Below are 19,867 nucleotides of genomic sequence, written 5' to 3'. Positions count from 1 at the left end.
CCCAGCAAATTAACATAAGGGAAGCACAACAGATAATGTCAACCGACCAAAATAATCCAAGCCTGCAGTTACAGCAGGGAAGGCATAAACACAGCCCAGGAGGAGTAACTGCGGCTTGTTCAGCGTCAGCATCTGGGCTGCTGCTGCTTAGCAAGCACTCCGGTTCTGCTGGGAAACAACCAAGGGAACGTCAGGTGCAGGCTCTGAGAAATCCCAGCCAAAGCTCGGGCTCTGGGGGATGCTGGTGTGGGGCTGCTCGGGGGACACTCGGGGCCGTGGCCTGACAGGCGTGGGGGGAGCAGAGGCAGAGCCCCCCAGAGCTGGGACATCCCCACCCCTCCACACCAGCCGGGACGAGCCGCGGCTGCACCCGCTGAGTCACGGCGCTGAGTCAGACCTTGCTCCTCCTCTGTGCACCAAACGCTGCTTATTCGGGTGCTCTCGGGGGCAGCACAAACACGGGCTCCTGGAGAGACAAGAAGCTTGTCCCCTGCTTCAGCTGTAGCCGGTATATGCAATAATTAACAATTAAATACATGACCAGCTTGCTGCTTCGCTGCCGAGCCGCTGCCATGATCCTGCTGTTGGGAAGCTAAATGATTCCCAGCTTTCCCCTGCTTTTTGACAAGTTGTTTTCAACTTAGAAGTCAATAAATAAAACTAGTAGCTTCTGCTGAGCTTAAACTCAGCTGGAAAAGAACACTGAGAAATGTCTCTCTGGCCCAAGCACATGCAGCCTTCAGAGCCCCCCAAACACCGTGAGCAGCAGGTCTGTATCACACATGCAGACACACACTGTTGTGGGTATTAAAGAGCCTAAATCTGATTAAAGCCTTTCTATCCCCACCAGTGGTCAATTCCAGAAACCAGCTCACCCAGGAGGCTGAATTCATTTCATCCCCAAAGTCTAATTAAAGCCATTAGTGTATTCCTTGTCTTTCTGATAAGATCAAAGCATTCCAAGAGCCCGGCATTACCTTATTTTCAAGACAATTATACAACATATAGCATCGATTTATTCTGCCTCCAGCTGTACACATTTATCTCTGTCTATCAGCGGGTAATCGGTCCCATCAGACCCAGCCCAGCCCGGGCTCTCAGCTGAGGAGTGCCTGCACTCGCCAGGCCGGCTTTCTTTGTCACCCTCGCCTCAAATTATCTCCCGAGGCAGTGCCCGCTGTCAGAGCCCGGTGCCCACGGCCGCGGAGGGACGTGGGACGTGTCCAGGCTGCTGTGGGGCTGTTGGGGTGGCCACGGAGGCCTGTGGAGGAGTCGGGGCAGCCACAAAGTCCCCTGGTCCCCTCTGTCCCCGCCTGGCCCCGCGCAGCCCCAGCTCCCAGCAGTGCGGGTCCGTGGCTGTGCGGGGCTGTGCGGGACTGTGCAGATCCATGGATCTGTGTGGCTGTGCAGATCCGTGGATGGCGGGGCTGTGCGGGGCTGTGCAGATCCGTGGATGGCGGGGCTGTGCAGATTCATGGCTGTGCAGATCCATGGATCTGTGTGGCTGTGCAGATCCATGGATGGCGGGACTGTGCAGATCCATGGATCTGTGTGGCTGTGCAGATCCGTGGATGGCGGGGCTGTGATCCATGGATCTATGTGGCTGTGCAGATTCATGGATGGCGGGGCTGTGCAGATCCATGGATCTGTGCGGGACTGTGCAGATCCATGGATGGCGGGGCTGTGCGGATTCATGGCTGTGCAGATCCACGGATCTGTGTGGCTGTGCAGATCCATGGATGGCGGGGCTGTGCAGTTCCATGGCTGTGCAGATCCATGGCTTTGCGGGGCTGTGCGGCTCCGCGGGTGTCCTTGCCCTGGGGTCCCGCTGCTGTCCCAGGTGCCCTGCCCAGCCCTGCCGGGCCCCTCGGGCACGGCGGGCCCAGCAGCGCCGGGGCCGGGCGGCGGGCACGGGACGCTCTCCCCTCCCATAAACATCCCTCCAGCAGCTCACGGCCCCTGCAAGCGCCGAGCTGTGAATTTTCATCTCTCAGCTAATCAACTCGCCGGCTAGTCCAAACTTGTCAGGAGCTTTATCCCTGCCCCGCCAGCCTCCTCCCGGCCCACGAGTGACAGAAGACGTTCCCATCCCTTCCCGAGACACATCCAGCTGCTACAAAAACAAACATCCTCCCGCTGGTGATTCCTCCTCGTCAAACAGCGCTGACCCTGGTTCCCCGGGGAGATCTGCGCTGCGCCCGTGCCCGGCGCACCCCGAGCGCCGCCAGGGAAGGGCGATGGTTGCGGCGGGTTCCTGCCTGGGCCTGGCGTTTATTAATCGCTGCTTCTCCCGATTCCTCTGTGACAAAAGATTAATCACCCGGCCGAGGCTCCTGCAGACGAGAGGCAGCTGTGGCAGCGCCGGGCTCCCCGCGGAGCCTCTGTCCCTCTGGGACGGGCGAGCCCAGCCCGGTGCCTTCGGGAGGCTCAGCGAGGTCTGGGCAGGCACCCCGAGGGTTCCCACGGGCTGCTCCTGCCCGCGGCTCCCCCACGGCCAGGCCAAGTTTCTGTCTGGGTTTATTTTGTCACCGTGCGACCTTGCATTAAACACCCCGGGTGCTGTGCCTGGGCCAAAGCTTGGCTGTGGGCAGCTGTTCCTGCAGGACACCCCGGAGACCCCGCTCTTCACCCTCCAAGGGTTTATCAGGGTTTGCAGCTGTTCCAGCTCTGGCACCACCTTCCCATTGCTGGCAGCTGGCTGCAGGGGCTGCAGCAGCAGAGCCATCCCGGGGTGGGCACTGGGCCCTGCTGGGCAGCACAGGGGCTCCCGAGGGGTCTCTGCCCACGGCGTGTGGGCACCGGGCGAGTTTGTGCCCAAGCACAGGTGAAACAAACACCAGAAGGATGTTCGAACTGGGAGCAGAGAGCTGCTGCCCAAGCACGAGTTGTTCCAAACTCCAAATCCAGCTCCCTGTCTTCATCCCGAGCGGGACGATGGCCCTGGAGGGGTTTCCCAGGTCCCCTACCCCGCTCCGGAGGCCGGGGAGGCTCTCCGGGCTGCGGGGCCGTGGGGCGAGCGGCGCCGGGCCGGCGCCCCGGGGTTATCAGCGAGAGGAATTGCGGGGCAGGGAAGCGGGGTGGGCAGGGCTCAGCTTCTTGGCATGTTTGCTTGTGCTAAACCTGCGGCATGAAAACTCTTCACAGCAACACTCAGCGCCTGAAGCCTTCCCGGGCCGCGGGCAGCCGGCGGAGGGCAGAGCGGGGCTCTGCAGACAAACCGTGCCCAGGCACCGGAGCTCGTGCTCGGGCTGAGCGCACGCCAGGGCAAAAGGGCTTTTTCCGACAGAAATGTAGCAGTTTTGAGGGCAACCACGCTTCCCGGGGGGTTCCCTGTGCCGGGGGTACCCGGTGATGGGGTGCCCGGTGATGGGGTGCCCGGTGACGGGGGTCTCCTGCAACAGGGGTGTGCTGTGACGGATCTGCTCTTCTGTGGGGCTGCCGGCGATGCGGGATTCCAGCGGCGGGGCCCCGTTTCCCGTCCCGGCTGCGGTGCTGCCGCCGCCCAGAGGGGTCTCGCACGGAGCGACCCCGGCCCGTTCCCCTTCCCGTTCCCGTTCCCGTTCCCTTTCCCGGGCGCCGGTCGCCCTCCAGCGGCCCCGCTGCGCCGCGCACCGAGCACGGGTCGAACACTTCCCGGGCTGCAATGGGCATCCCTGTCCTGTCCTGATCATCCCTGCCCCGTCCTGAGCATCCCTGCCTGATCCCTGAGCATCCCTGTCCTGTCCTGAGCATCCCTGCCCTGTCTTGAGCATCCCTGCCCTGTCCTGGGCATCCCCGCCCTGTCCTGAGCATCCCCGCCCTGTCCTGATCATCCCTGCCCGGTCCTGAGCATCCCTGCCTGATCCCTGATCATCCCTGCCCGGTCCTGAGCATCCCTGCCCGGTGCCGGCTCCCGTGCCCGGCCCTGAGCTCCTCGTCCTTCTCCCGGGCTGCCTCGAGCCCTCCTGCCCGGCCCGGGAGCGCTGGAAGCAGGGTGGGGATGGGGGCTGGCTCGGGACAGCGCTTCCCAGCCACAGCCACAGCCCAGCGGGGCCCGTAGCCCGTGTGCAGGGGTGGCACACCCCAGGCCCCCCGTTCCCCCACACAAACCCCTGGGCTCCCTCCTTGCCCTGCACACACCCTGGGACCCCTCTCCGTACCCCCCCAACCCCTGGGTCCCTCCTCGCCCTGCCGGGCTGGCATGGATGGTTTTGGGGCTGAGGGAATGCCCCGTGCCCGGCGCGGGGCTCGGGGAGGTTCCAAGGGTTTGTCAGCATTCCCCGCTTGGGCAAGGACCTGAAAAAGCCACCGGGGCTGTGGCTGAGCCACAGCAGCTCCCGGTCCTGCCCGGGCAGGGCTCTCAGCTCCAGCTGGCAGCACCAGTTTGGTGGCTTGGGGCTGGTACCGGCACCGGCACGACCTCGGGCTCATCCAGCCCGGAGAGCTGCACAAAGAGCTGCTTCCCAGGCTGCTGCAAAACCTGCTCAGCTGAGCAGGCAAACAGGCACAGAAAGGCACACCAGGGAGGCTCGGGGGCTGCGGGAGGGCAGGAGGCGCCTGCAGCAGCCGCAGCTCTCCGGGCTGAGCATCCCTGCCCAGAGGGGGACAGCTCTGTGCATGCACGGGCTGCATCCCAGGGAAAGCAGCCTTTCCTGCAGCCCGGCTCTGCTCCCTGCTCTGTCCTGACAGAACTGACTGCACTCAGGCAGAGGGAGCTCCCACGAGGCTGCATCCTGCTTGAACACCGGCAGGGGACGGGGGCATCTCCCTCCCCCAGCCCCGAAGAGTTCATTAATATAAAGTGTCACCCATTCAGAATCGTGACACCGTGACAAAGAGGTGCCGTAGGAAAACTGTTTTTACTAAAAGTACCGAAAAGCCAGAGCTGTCTGGAGCATTGAGTGCGCTGTGCCACCTGAGGCACAACTGCCCCGGGCACCTCCCAACTTCCAGCACTGCCAGCTGCAGCTGGGTGGAGATGGAGCAATACTCTGCAGCAGTGCTCTGGCTGCAGCAGCCAACACTGCTCAGACCCACTGCACTCCCAAGAAATTCTCTTTCTTCTGACATTTCAGAGCTTCCATTAAAGCTCCAGGTGGGCACAGATCCCAGTTACCACCAGCAGGTTTCCTGCTGGGCAGCCCCAACTGCAAACATTTCCTTAAGCAATTTGCACATCTTAAAAATAAAATCCTTTATTGATAATATGAATGTTTAACATGTTTAATGCCATCAGCTATAAAAATGATTAAAGACTTCAGCTTGGTACATTTGGCTTTACAAATTTACAAGTGTTAATGAATTAATACTAGTGTTATATGTTTTGCACTTCATTATACTCCATTAGCCAGTGACAAACTCTGCAACAATGTCTGCTTAGGACACATGTGAGTTAGAGAAGAAATATTTAGTTGCTTTCACACAGAATCTACATCAACAGTTAAATACTAACCCTAAATGTCTTACTGAATTAGTTGGATCCATTTTAATCCCTTGTGCTTAGTTTCTTTCAGAAGTTAGTCTACTAGCAAAAATACATTCCTTTGCATACCCCTTCCCATATTATATTTTAGAAGAAACAGTACTCAGTGCATTTCCTATTAGACTTCATCATAGTATCTCTCTCTCTAGAGCTATCAGTAAAGAAAGGGGATAATACCAGTCAGATTAATGTAAAAGTAAAGAAACTCATTAAAGCAGTGTATACAAAAGCCTCACTTTTCAATCAGAAGGGATAATGGGCCAAAATCCATCTGCCCATCCATTTTTACTTTTACTCTCAGCAAGAGCAAAAAAATCAGCTGTGGACACTTAGTTAAAAAAGTAATAAATGTGCTTCCAAAAGAGTCACTGCCCGTTTGGCTCTGGCTGCCTCCACGTCCCTGCTGTTACTGCACAGACTGGATTAGGAACAGCAGCCCGTAACACCACCAGCTAAAAGGCTGTGAAGGGTGTGTGCAAACCCCTGAAGCCCTGCACGGCTGTGCGGGGTCACTGCAGCAGCAGCCAGCTCAGAGCAGCTCAGAGCTCCCACGCCCTGCAGAATGAGAGCCCCGAGGACCCTCTGCCATGCAGCTCTGCAGCTCCCGTGGCACAGGGATCCCCCCACAACAAATGCCCAGTGAGACAGTGAAAAGTGAGCAAGGAGAAGGCGTCCCTGGCAGTGGGAGCTGTGGGAGCCCTGTGCAAACACGACTCTGCTGCCGAGGGAAGCGCTGGACGTGCCACACCAGCAGCAAGTCCAGGTTCTAAATTTAGGATCAGCTCACATCCAACACCTGAGATCATTAACTCAGGGTCGTGCTCTCAGCCTCTGCCACTGATCCGTGGTGCTTGTCCTGCATTTCTCAGCACAATGACTCAGAACCACTGTGCTCTGCCTGGTGGTGCTCTTGCAGCAAACATTTCTGCACAGGAACCAGCTGCTTCTCCTGGGTCCAAATACTTCCTCACACATGATCTGCCTCAAACTTAGCAATTCCTCACTGAGGAATTTTTTAAAATCTCAGTGAATTGCTGTGTTTTCTTCATATGAGGCAGAAGATCATGAAGAGATAAGTACTTTCCTAATACACTGTGTGTTTAGCATGTATGTGTGTGATATACTTACACATATCCACATATTCAATTCCACAGCAGCAATGATTTGGTTCCATATTTGCAGCCAAGAAAAGCTAGCCACAGCTAGTGGGCAAAATCCAGATCAGTCAGATTTAACTGACTTAACAGATTTAACAGATGAGGAACAAAATTATTGCTTTTGTTCAAAGCTGAAGATCCCGTGTTACAGGTGTTGCAAAAAACCTGTATTGGATGGATGAGTTACTTCTTCAAGTAATAGTGAGATCTTTGTCAAGTAACAGAAAGATCCTTTTCTCAGAAGTTCTACACACAACAGTAGAATGCTTGAAGAGCTTGAAAATTCCAGGTGATACACCAGAAACCAGAGTTCAGCCATTTAAAGCACACAGGCATCTTGGCAGGAAAGCAGAAAGAACTGTATGGACAAGGAATATCACAACTAAAATTTATCCCAAGAAACTCCTGTGTGCTTCCTCAAATAGCTGGGAGCTATGTCCTGAAGGACACAGCCTGGCTGGCTGCCCCAGTCTGGTGGTCACCTGGCAGAATCTGTAGCACATTTGCTAACTTATCTTAGCAAATGAAAAGCATTAAAAGGAAAACCAGTGTTGGTTTCAACATTCAGGACTCAGAAGAATTTGTTTCTGCAGCTAGATGTTCCCCTCCTCACCTTTTCATGAGAATCACATTCATATTGCAGGCTTAGTTCAGGCACTTTTATAAAATGTTCATCTGGAATAAAAAGTCTGCAAAAATTATTTCTGCATAATTTAAAAGTAGCATTTCAGTCCCATTAGAGGTTGATAGGTCCCACCACATGATTATGGCTGTTACCTCTAATGATTTGACTGCTGCCACGAGACATTTGGAGGCTACTGTATAGCTGTAGTTAAGGTTTCTTCATAAACAAAAATATTTTCCTACCTATTAAAAAGAAAAAAAATATACTAAATGCTTTATACAGACAGAATCTGCTACTATGGAAATAAATAACATGGAGTGGAAAAACAGTGTCTTAGCTCCAGGGTAAGCTAAGCTGTGGAATGTCACATTCCCATTTTCTGGAGACTAGCTGCTGCTTGGCAGGAGGATCTCCAGGTCTTTGCCATTTGACACGACAGAGCTGTTGGAGCAGCTGCTGGCCACGTCCAGGGGGGCAGCCAGGGAGGAGGCTTTGCCCAGGGGAGCAGCAGCCGCAGGCGACTGAGCGAGGCCGGGTTTCTTGGGAGGAATGGGTGGAGGGTTGCCCCTCTCTGCCCTAGGAATGGTTGGGGACTTGATTCCAGGAGACAAGGGGCTCAGCGGGCTGGAAACCTTGACAGGGCTCGGGCAGTGCCCAGCCTCGGCTTTGGGCCCCACGGCGCTGGCCAGGTTCCGATAGTCCGTGCCAAAAGGGGAGCTGTTGGGGGAGACAGGCTTGATGGGGCCCTGCTGGCTGGTGAACCTGGACAGCACCTGAGTGACCGTGTTGCGGGCCAGCTGCTTGGCAGCCGAGTTGTCAGCCAGGGTGGGAGACAGGTCCCGGGAGGGGGGGCTCTGCAGGCCCGGCTGCTGCTCCTGCTCCGCCTGCGACTGGAACTTGTGCCTGGCCGCGTGGAAGCGCTGGTTGATGCCCACCTGGTAGGAGGACTGGTAGCCAGGGCTGCTGGCAGAGGCTCCCCCTAAGCGTTTAGTCAGCACTGGTGAGGAGCAGGGAGAGGGGGTCAGAGAGGAGGCGGCTGTGCTGCTGGGGGACAGGGACACCCCGGCAGAGGGGAGCTGCGACACCACGTGCACCGGGGACTCTGTTCTCACAGGAGAGCTTCCATTCTCCACTGCGCTTTCTGAGGCTGCAGATTTCTCCCTGTGAGCTTGGCTCTCTGCAGCATTTGTCTCCCCAGCCACCTGCAGGTCTGTGTCACAGTGCCCGTTGGATTTTGCATAGGAATGAACAGGGGCAGAGGGGCTGGCAAACACGGTGTGAAGAGCTTTGCTGCTGCTGGCAGGGTTTGCTCGTTCTGCCTGCAGCCCCTCGGTCTGGCAGGACACAGACTTCACTGGGGGACTGTCAGTGGTGACCCCCCTGGATGTCACCGAGGGGCTGGGATGCACAGGCTTGGAGGGACTGTGCTCCTGGCAAGAAGCCTCCAGCTCTTTCAGGGCTTTCTTCAGACATTCCACCTCTTCTTTGAGTGCTTTTGTACGGTTTTCTTCTCTGTTCAGCTTAGCTTTCAGCTGTTCTCTTTCAATGTCAAACTCTGAGAGCTGCTTTTCTACTTGTGCTTCCATCTGCAAACCCCGCTTCCTCTTGGCTGCCAGCTCCTCTTCCAGTTTACTCACCTTGCTCTTCTCCTTTTCCAATTTCAAGCTCAGTTCTGCTGTCTTCTGGCCCTCTTCAGCTGCTTTGGCAGTGGCTTTCTTGCACTCCACAACAAGCATGGAAGACAGTTGCTTGTGGCGTGCCCTTTCCTCCTCCAGCTGGCTCGACAGCTTCTTCTGCTCTTTCTCAAACTTTTTCACTTGGGACTTTTCAAACTCCACCTGGAAGTGGAGAACAAAAGAGATTTAAGGGTACCATAAAACCTCCTGAAAGCAAATGAAGGGCAACACCCCAAAAGGGAACAGGTTTACTGTGTATCTTGGAGAAATTACACAGTAAAAAATGACAATGGCTAAGAAAGAGCTTATTGCACCAGAAAGCAGCAAAATAGTCTGGAGCAACTCAGCTTGCACACAGTAACAATTACTACTTACTGGTAGTTTTATCCTGTGTGAAATTCGATTGGCCTTTAGTGAGATACACAGCCAGTCTGCCATGCACTGACAGAACAAGCAAAGCTCCCTTCCACCTCATTTACCACTTTGTCAGTTTGCCTTTTAAAGGCATTTAGGCTTTAAAATGCTGATGTGTTATGTATGCTTAACAAAGGCCACAGCGCTTGAGTAACAGAAAACAGTGGCTTAAATATTTATTAGCATCTCTGAACAACACCCCCAGGAGATCTCCCATGACTTATTCTGAATTTTGAGCACTGCAGCGAGCTATCAATTGCAAATGCAATCCTGTCCTTCCCAACTCCTCGGATTTCAGGCTGAAGTAAGATTCCAAAGCGTTTGATTGCCTATTAACACCTTTCAGCACTGCTCAGCTACCAAAACACACCGAGGCTGTTTTTCATATCAAGATGATAAAAGCTGGGAGTGCCCTGCAGAGGGAGGCTCCTGCTGCTCTGCAGCACAGCCCTGCCCTGCTGCCCGGGCTCCTGGGCTGGTACCTGCTGGGTGAGGCGCTCCCTCTCCTTCTCCAGCATGTAGGTGACATCGTCCCCCTCGGCCGTGTCCTGGGCGTGCCGCTGCCTCTCCTCCTCCAGGTCCAGGATCACCTGCCAAGGACAGCAGCCAGGAGAGCTCAGGGCTGTGCTCAACTCCCAGCACAGAAAAGCAGCTCTTGGACAAGTCCAGCACACGTAATGACCTGGTCAGACTGTGAAAGGCGTTAGGGAAACCTGACACTGGATCTATTTCACTATTAAACACCTAAATGGCACGCTTTTCCCCAGGCTGTGCATATCCTTGGGGGGAATGGTGCCCTCTTGCAGAAGGGATCTCTGGAGATCACCCAGCCCACCCCTGCCAGGCCTTGCCCTGGAGCAGGCTGCACAGATCAGCCCAGGAGGGTTCTGAACATTGGCAGGGAAGGAGAATCCACAGCCCCTCCACAGCCTGTTCCAGTGCTCTGCCACCCTCAAAGTAAGTCACTTTTTCCTCACATTCAGCTGGAAATTCCTGCATTTCAGTTGTCCCTTGGAAGTCAGAATTTCCTGGCAGGCCCATCAGCCCAAGGCCAGCAGGAGCAGAGGTGCTGCATGCAGGAGACACAGGGCTCTGACACCAGGACAGTCCCTGCTGTGGCTCCAGCAGCAATTCCCACCCAGGCTGCTCCCAGTGCCTTACAGGGATTTGAGGACTCCAGTGTAAAGTTTATTTTAAAGAACATTAATTTGTTCTTCCACTTAAGAACAAGATGAGCTCTTGAAGTGAAACTGCTTCCCATAAGGGCCCAGTGAAGGAGCTCCTTCAGCTTTAACACTGAATTACATGAATAATTGAAATGCTATTAACAAAAAAGCCAGAATACAAACTCCCCAAGAGGCTCTGCTTATCTCATCACCAAAACCAACACATCCTCACCATGAATTTAGCAGCTCCTCAGTCTTCCTGAAATTTAAGCTTCCAAACAATGCTTAAATATTATCAAGTGTACATCCTTGTATACTTGAAGTAGACAGGAAGAGGAAAAGGTGAAAAAATATCTGATTTTACTGTATGACTCAGTTGGATAATTGGCTGAAAAGTGAAGCCCAGCCTTGTTTTTTCTTCTGACATCAATTTTTGTGGTAGTATGGTCTGACACATGACCAAGCACTTTATTGGTGTCAACACACATTAAAGGTATGTCTGAATAATAACAGGTGCTTCACTATAGAGGCCAAATGGCAAGAAAAATACTTTTGGTCACTCCATACTTCCTTAGGGAAGCACAAGGAGGTGCCTTCCCCTGGCAGCAGCTCTTCAATAACCATGGAGAACAAGTCCCAGGCAGAACAGTGACAGCTCTGCAGAGAATTCCATCTTCCAGAAACCCTTTCTTGCATTTTGGGAAGCATTACACCTCCCAACTCTAAGCTAGATCCTTTCTGGTGTGTCCTAACAAAAACACCTTGTGTGTATTTCAAATTCTGGAATTATAACTGATCAGCTCCCCAGCTGCATCACCTGGAGTGAGAAGTTTAAACAAAGGTGCAAAGTCCTTTCAGTTACCAAGCCTGAGGGAACTCAAGTGTTTTTGCTGAAGTTAACCTGTCATTAAAATGCAACTGTAACTTCTGCACATCGTAATTGAGGCAAAACCTACCTTTCTGTGTCTGCTTTCTGCAGCAGCTAGTTGGGATAACATCCTTTCCTGCATATTCTTGCAATGTTTCATCACCACTTTCAAAATAGATAAAGGATTGGAGCACACTGGCTGCTTTTCACCATGATTCCCCTCTTTCAGTGTCTCAAAATCTCTCTGCAAAGCCATCAGTGGATCACTGATGTTGTATTTCCCATAGCGTTCCTCAATGAATGTGTCCCTGTGCTGGGCCTGCAACACAAAAACAAATTTGCATTTTAATACACTCAAACTAGCTTAGAAAGCAGGGTTTTGTAGCTAATACTGCTTTTCCCCAGTTTTCCATTCAAAGAGAATTTAACACAGTCTGATTCATATCCTGTTATCTGCTAGAAATAAAGGCAATAAAGACAAATCTTGCTTAAAAACACAGCATCTCCACAACATATCCAGTCCACAAAGTTCCTCATACCACAGCTACCTGCCAGGGCCATGACTGACATTCCACAGCTGTGTGAAAGGAAAGAAGGTAAGTCCCAGCTCTTGCTCAACAAAAGATTTAATCATTTATTGTCAGTGAAAGAAGCAGTTGTGTGCTTTCCTTGACTATGTCACCATCAAAGAATTTCATGTTGAGCAATTAAAGAGTTTCATTCTGGCAAGAGCCATAAATCTGTGAATTGTTAATAAAATCTTTAATGTTCTCATCCAGACTAAACAGAGTTTAGTTTCTCAAGACAGGAATGATGAGGTTTCCTTTGGTGCTTGTGAGAATTAAGACAACTCACACACACCAGGCTCTACATTTACAGTGCTTAATGGCTGGACTCGATGAGCTCAGAGGTTCTTCCAACCCCAATTATTCCATGAATCAGCCATTCCATCTGGAAATCTGTTTGTCAGGATACCCATAGGCTTATCCTATTCAATGATGACTGTGAAGGTCTAGAAACAAAACGAAATCTCACAGACAGAAATGAAAGTGTTATCTGTGTGTTCACCACCATGATAAGAAATCAAATATTTATGCAACAAAAGACACAGAAAAGCAGATGTAGATTCACACTAGAGCAGGAGTCACAGAATCGTGGAACATCCCCACACAGCAGCTGGTGGAGCTACACTGGAACAGTGAGAGTTAAATAAGAAAACTTGGCTTTACTCAAAGAGCTGCTGAGATTTGCTGGTCCCACCTGCATTCTGAAATGCAGCCATGTGATTAACATGAAATAAACTAAAAAAAAATGAATTTTGCTCTTAAAAGGAAGAGCATTTGCATTACTTTGACAAGAGGCATAAAAAACCCAACCCAAAATATCTTCTCCATGACCAAATGAGAGACATCCATCCTGTGAGTCCAGTTTGGAGCTGGATTTTCACCCTGCAGCAAACAAACACAGAGGAACAGCTCACACTTACAGACACCCCTCCCTCTCTATCAGCAATATCCGTCAGGAACTGTGGGTACCTTTGATCAGAGCTTCAGATATTGTTCTAACTTTACACAATAATAAAAAGGAGAGGAAGGAAAAGATCAGCCCTGGAAATGGGAGAGCAGCCCTGGATAATGGGGCAGCCCTGGTTTAATGAATCACAGGAAAAACTCCAGGTTTGGGGGCTTTTTTAGGAACAAGGAATCTTCTGTTTTTCTGAAGTGTTTATAAAAGTGACTCAGTGAAAGCTCCACAGAAGCGTGGAGGGAATTTCTCAGTGACTCAAGCATTAATAAGTCTGTAAATACGAGCTGGGATCTCCATCCAGCTGGCCGTGCTGCTTTGACAGAGGAGCTTAGTCCCAGCTCATCCCAGGGCTGGCCATTCCACACAGGAACAGGGGAGAGACCCTTCAGAAGGGCACCAGTGCTTCAGCTGTGTAACAAACCCTGCCTCTGCTGCTGGGCAGCTCCTACCAAACAAGAGCTCCAAAACCCGAGGTTAAGGTGATTTTTGCAGTCCTCAAGGTGTAACAAAAGTCATGTTTTCCTCTGCTCCTCACAGCACTGGGCTCTGAACTCTGAATAAACCACCCACTCTGAATTCAGTGGGGTGGTTTGTTTCCTGTTTGGGAAAGAACAAGAAGTTCTTCCTTGCTACTTTGAGCAATTAAGTATTTTCCTGAACTAGCATGACAAACAGATGAGACTATCATAACATTAAGAGCTTTCTCAAGTCCAGCTATTCTTCTTCAGTAGCCAGCAGAGCATAAACATTTAATTAAAGTTGTCTAGACTGGAGAAAGTCTTAACCAGGTCATCCTCCACTGGCCACACCACGTTTGCAAAAACAAACCCAGTGCTTTGGCCACCGTGCACTCGGAAATGCAAACAGGGATTCTGCAGCCTGTGACACCTCTGTGCAGCACAGCAGCCACTGGGCCCCCTGAATCACTGGGAAAATGAATGTACAGTGCCCTGATCTGCAGAGGTTATGTCACACAGGTGTGGAAATGCCCCAGAGAGCAACTGCTGCCACGGCTCGTGCTGCTCCTGAGGCAGCTCTGCACCCCAGCTTCTGCCACTGCAGGTCACGGCCAAATGCCTTCAACACTTCTGATTCTGTCCTGTCTGAACTGGATTCTACCTTAAACAGCTGTCCAACCTTCACAACAGAAGGAACCTGATGGTGGAGGAACACTCTAGGAGTGAGCCCAAAGTGAAAAAAACCCACCTAGATCTCAGATACCAGCACAGAAAACACAAACCCACAGAAAACCAAGGTTAAATGAAAAGGAAATAAGGTTACAAAAGTTAAGGAGTGGAAGATTTCACCTGAACACCAGAGATGACATACATACCTCCAACACCAGCAATGGTGCTTTGAAAGCAGATGCAATTCTGTGCAATTGCATCTTCTGATTTAGTACCTCACCTCAAACAGGCAGAACTGTGAATTGCCCAACAAAATACTCAAATTCCATAAGCAACTCAATGGATTATTCAGCAATTTTCAGGACTATCAAATTGACCTCTCCCAACAGGAAACGAAGATAACATATAAGCTTGGGGTGCTTTAAAAAAAAAAAAGAAGGAACTATACATGTGAACTACCCTTAAAAATAAACTTGCAGAAGACTGGAAGAATTAGGCATAAGCAGAGGGGGTTCCACGTGAAACTGGCTGGCTTTGAGCTCCAGTTTGGGTAATGGACCACTGCTAGTCTGTCTGGGAAGAGAGAATTCTGATTTTATGGGCAGAAGCAACATCTGACCCAACTGAAAAGATGTTTCCTGTGCAGGCAGGCTTTGCTTTGTTAGGAAAAAACTACTGTTTCCTCTTGGGACTTCTAGGCTGTTTTGGGATGAATGTTTCCCATAAGCTACTTCTGTATTTTTTTTAAATAAAATATTTCTTTCTACTGAAACCTTGTTTATGTGACAGAATATTCTCTCTCTCTTCAGTAATCTTTACAACTTGTTTTACTGGAACATCAAACAGGGAATTTCCAGGACCTATTTCAAGTGTTTTTTGGACATCAAGTAGAGCATTTCTCCTCCCTGTAATTTCAGAGTTCAGGTTTTAACCCTTGGTACAAAACAAACACACTCTTAATTAACTCTAGCTACTGAGTTTGCAGTTCTCCAGTGATAATTTGCACAGAAGTTCCTCCTTCATGTAGCAGAGAATGGAATAAGCTTTAAATAGCTCCTTGCTGCCTTGAACTTCCTTATTAGCTTCTCTCCCCAGAGACAGAAGTTGGGAATAAAGACAGGCTGAGGTCACAGCAAGCACTGAGAGAAGGGAAATGGGGGTGGGGACCTCTTGTTTGCCCAAAAAGAAATGCCAAAATGCTGGAGTGGGATTTGCAGTGCTGCACTAGCTCCAGCTCTGCACAGAGCCTGGCAAATTGGTCAAATGCAGCATTTCCTTAATTGCCACCATTACATCAAGTGGGCAGACCTGATAAACGAGAGCTACCCACGAGTGCCCAAGTCAGACCTGCTATCAGCTTTGAGAAACAGAAGAAGCTTTCTCAGGAAATGTCAAGCAGCACAGAACTGCAGCTTCCTCTGCTGGGAGCTCTGGCCCAGCAGCCCGGGGTGTGTCCAGGGGCTCAGGAACGTGCTGTGGTCACCCCGAAACCAGGGGACAGCAGCAGCAGGCAGTGGAACCAGAGCAGGAGCCTTCCAGCAGGAGCCTTCCAGCATTCCCACAGCTCTGCTCCTGCTCAGCACGCCCCTGGGACCCTGAAGGTGAGGAGAGCTCCTGAAAGGAACTGGCAAACCGTGCTGCTTCAAGCAAGAAATAAACAGAAAACTCCCCAGGCTGGCAAGAAAAGCTGTAAGGAATGCCTGCATTCCAGCAGACAGCACCCAAGGGAACGCTGCTCCATGGAAGCTGCTTCCTCAGTGATGCATAAGCCCAATTTGCCCCATCTGTGAAAGATTTAACAGCAGGAAGGTTTTGTATTACTGAGCTTCTCTTTTTATTTAAACAAGAGGTAGAGTTAGGTTTTTGAAACTGCACTGTAAACCTAATTTCTAAATTCATAACAAACAGCACCTAGTTTTTCATTAATATTGCTCTGTAGTGAATCACTGCTCCCAGAAGCAAAGAGGTGAATACCAGCTCCCAGTCATTAACACAGAATAGTTTATATTCCAGCCTAAAGTGCCTGAGGCCTTATTAACATAAAGGAATACGCCAGAAAGCTGTTTCCTGTTTTCTAAAAGTAAACAGAGCTTCACTTCTAATGTATGGAAAACAGGGGGAGGGAACAAAGTGCTCTAACACAGCGACAGAGATCCATTTAAATATTGAATTGTTTCCAGTCGTGGTGTGCTATTTCAGAAGGCAAACCTGTGGTCCGTGCAACCCTTCCTACACAGCAATAAGGACTGAGAGCCTAACTCTCAGGATTATGCAACTCTCTGACAGCATCTGGGTTTTTTGGATGATATAAACACAATTATAACTACAGGAAAAGGAGCACAATAAGAAGTCGGGCTTAAAATCTGTTCCAAGGAGAACATTGAAATTTATGTAGTGGACAGGAAGCTACTTTCAGGCAAAAAAAAAAAAAAGTTGTTTTTTTTTTTTTTCTTTCCTAAGAGGTTTTAAAACAGAGGAAGCAAACTTAAGCACTGGAAAAGAATATTTTGAATACAGTCAGTTTGTCAGACAGCAAGGAAAAAGGGCCAGGATCTGGGGAGAGGGAGTGAAGAGAGGGAGAAGAGAGGAGTGAGTTCAACAAGCAGTGTCTGGAACACCCGGCTCAGCAGCTCAATTCTGACAGAGAGAAACAGGGCCAGTGCCAGCCAGCAAGTGCCTGATACCATGAGGGAGAGGAAAACTATTTTAAGCTTTGTCATCTGCACACATGGATTCTCTCTGCTAAATGCCAGATGCAAAATGTTTGTCTCTAAGTGTGCAGGAATATCAATTATTGCAGACTGCACTACAAGCAGATGACATGCTTACAAATGAAAGTACTCTTCCTCTGCAAGTGCCTGTCCTTTCCTGTAATGTACCGAAGGATTTGACTCCAACAACCAGAGCTCAGAATAATTTAAATCTGAAGCAGAAGTAAAATTAGCCCATGAAGGGAAATGTGTTTTGTTTGTATGAGGGAAGCAAACAGGCAGATAAAATTCTGATTTGCAACCACTGACATCTACGTGTTTCACACAAATGCTGGAGAAAATCACTGCTGTGGTTGAGGGTTATGCAATCCCTAAGAAAGTTCAGAGGACTGAACTCCACCTGCTCCCAACATATACCCACATTTAACATAAAACTATGACTCCCCAAAGAAATGCAGCTGCCGAGGCAGGACACAGCACTTGGGGAAGTGAGAGAGCTGAGAGCAGACAGTTCCTGTGTGTGTGGAACAAGCAGCCTCCCCAGCCCCAGGAGCCCAGCTCCTCTCCTGGAAACTACAACTCAGTTTGTCCAATTCATGCAAGTCAAACTGACTGCTCTCCAGAGTGCAAATCTTTAACGCAGTCTTAGAAGTTGTTTGTTCTTCAGGGCAGCACTTTTATGCATCAAAACGTGAGTAAACAGATTAGCAAGGTTTCCTTTAATTAGTCACACACAAAGTCTTTTGGCCAGTGAGGCACGTAAAGCTGTTACCACAGCTACTATCAGCAAACAATGAGAAAAACACTGCGAGGCCAGTACTTCTCTAGCTGTGTATTCCAAATAAATGGACAAAGCTGGAGGGGCTGTGCTGCTGAGCCTCTGCCCAGGCAGCAGATGAAGCATTACAGGACTTTTCCCTGCACGCATGGAAAGGGCAGCAGAGCTGCCAGCAGGGAGCCAGCCCCGGGCTGCAGCAGCACTGGGGACAAGCTCTGGAGCCCAGAGCAGCACAGCTGCAGACCTGCAACACCCCACAGTGCTGCAGGCACAGGGCACATCCCAGCGTGGCAGCTCTTCCCTGAGATCACCTCAGGAGCAGCAAGAGCCAGCTGGGACTTGAAGCTTTCCTTGCCCTTTCCCACCAGCTCCAGCTGTCCTCACAATCCTGAGATGAAATACTGCAGCATGTCCCTGACAGAGGAGGGGAAAATAGCCCTAACCTTTGATTAGATCAGTATTTTATACTCCATAATTATCAAGCATAGGTTACAATTTCATTTAATTTCTTCTCAGCTATGAGTACTTGACAAATTATGTCAAAGGGTATTCTTACTGATTAATCTCCTCACACAAGAGGGAACTGCAGGTTAAACTTCAACAGGAAAGATAATTGCTTTACACTACTGGAAGGCAGGCAGTAAAAAGCCCTTCTGGAATGGAGCTGCTACATTCCCTCCCATTGGTCTCTCTGTGCTCCACTGTACACATTTCACACTGAAATACTGAAGGGAGGCTTGTTTTGGTAACACATTCTGACCACACACAGAGAAAAACGGATCTCAGGACAGAGCAGAAACTTGCAAGTGTGTACCAAAACAGAAAACAAACCCTCCACCTGACCAATAGTTTTGAGAGGGCAACAAAATTCCTCCAAAATAAAAGGATTATCCAAATGCAAAAGCTATTAACAACAAACATAAGTATCCCAACTGCTCTGGAGGAGGATATGCCAGCACCAGCCCTGCCCCATCACCTGCTCCCACAGCACCACGACCTCAGCTGCACTGAGACTGAACGTGGCTTTTTGGAGCAGTTCTAGCTGGCATCTGCCTCACTGGAAGGGCACACTAATGCTCGTGCCAGCAAAGGGAAGGAATCAGGAGCTGAGCGCTCAGGGCTGCTGCTCTCAGCACTGCCAGCTTATGGTGGCTTAGTCAACACAAAGCCACGGCTGCTTTTTGCTCAGTGTGACGTTGTTGTCACTAAAAGACTAAGCTGTGATCCCTCTTGGAGAGAAGAGTTCCTGCTTTAAGCAGCCCTCCTTGCTAAAGGAGAAAAAAACCTAGAAAGGAATTCTGGTAGACGTTTTCCACAGCAGAAACACACGGCTCTTTACCAGAAAGGATGAGAACACACATGTAACACTGTATTTCAATAGCAAAATGTAGCCAGGTTCCAGCTTCCCAGACAAAAATTATCTACAGCATTTACTATGTAATCCTGCTGATATTAAATGGGATTCTGAACCAGTAATGAACTTCACCTTGGATACAAGGTCTCTGCAGAACTCACAGCAGTGCTGTTGTCATGTTTGTGTCTTATCCTGATACTTAAAACCTACCTTTAAAGCCTCTATGACAAGATCTCTTGCTTCTAATTCTCCCTCAAGAATGCTAAACAGTGTCAGTAGTTCTGGTTTGCTGAGTTTTTCCAGATTCATCCTGAAAACCTGAAAAATAATGAAACCTAGTTTAGCAGGCATTTCTTTGGACATTAAGATCAGCATTCGAAGCTGTGACATATAATCTCCAGTTTCCAGCTTTTTGGATTGCAAATTGCCCTGAGGGGGGATAATTTTCTCTCCAGCTTGCCATACCAGTTGCAGAAGATGCATTTGTCACCTCCTCCCAAGGGACAGAACATATGCACACCCAGATGGCCACGGCAGAATGTGTGGGCTAACAGGACAGGACAACATTCACCGAGCAGCAGCCAAAGTTACCAGGAGAGGGGAAAACCAGGGATATTTAAAAGTCACGGTGATTACACATCTGCCTGACACAGCTGCAAGCATCACTGAGGAGCTGTGATGAACGAAGGCCAAAGTGGGCCACCCACAGGAGCTCAGCAGTGCTGGGAACGTTGCAGGGCTGGGATTTGCTTCCTGGGAATGCCATTATCCACACTGATGGAGCAGGCCCAAACCCCTTCACAGAAATCAATGCCACAGAAAACACACACTTAATCACTATTCTTTCAAACTGTTTCAATATCAGCATCATTTATTACATATAATTTTACTGCCTACCTAAGAGATCCATCATCTGAACTGCACATAAAGAGGTTTCATATTCCCTTGCATCTTTGCTGATACACTTAACAGTGTCCCATAATAAGCCTTTTTGTTACATTAT

General features: G+C 50.1%; 1 protein-coding gene across 1 annotated transcript; it reads right to left on the bottom strand.

Annotated features, from left to right (window-relative positions):
* Positions 1 to 5,152: 5,152 nt before the first annotated feature.
* CTTNBP2NL (CTTNBP2 N-terminal like) lies at positions 5,153 to 19,231 on the bottom strand. The gene is made up of 4 exons (XM_039695806.1): positions 19,075 to 19,231; positions 11,456 to 11,686; positions 9,816 to 9,923; positions 5,153 to 9,081 (listed from the first exon to the last, which is right to left on the bottom strand). The coding sequence occupies exons 1-4, from the start codon at positions 19,225 to 19,227 to the stop codon at positions 7,630 to 7,632; spliced, it is 1,944 nt and encodes a 647-aa protein (XP_039551740.1). The 5' UTR covers positions 19,228 to 19,231; the 3' UTR covers positions 5,153 to 7,629.
* Between the last annotated feature and the right edge of the window lie 636 nt (positions 19,232 to 19,867).

The sequence above is a fragment of the Passer montanus genome, unplaced genomic scaffold, assembly GCF_014805655.1.
Source record: "Passer montanus isolate IOZ18808 unplaced genomic scaffold, ASM1480565v1 scaffold93, whole genome shotgun sequence".
Lineage (NCBI taxonomy): Eukaryota > Metazoa > Chordata > Aves > Passeriformes > Passeridae > Passer > Passer montanus.
Note: the sequence above shows the minus strand (reverse complement) of the source record. Positions and strands in the feature narration are given on the sequence as shown.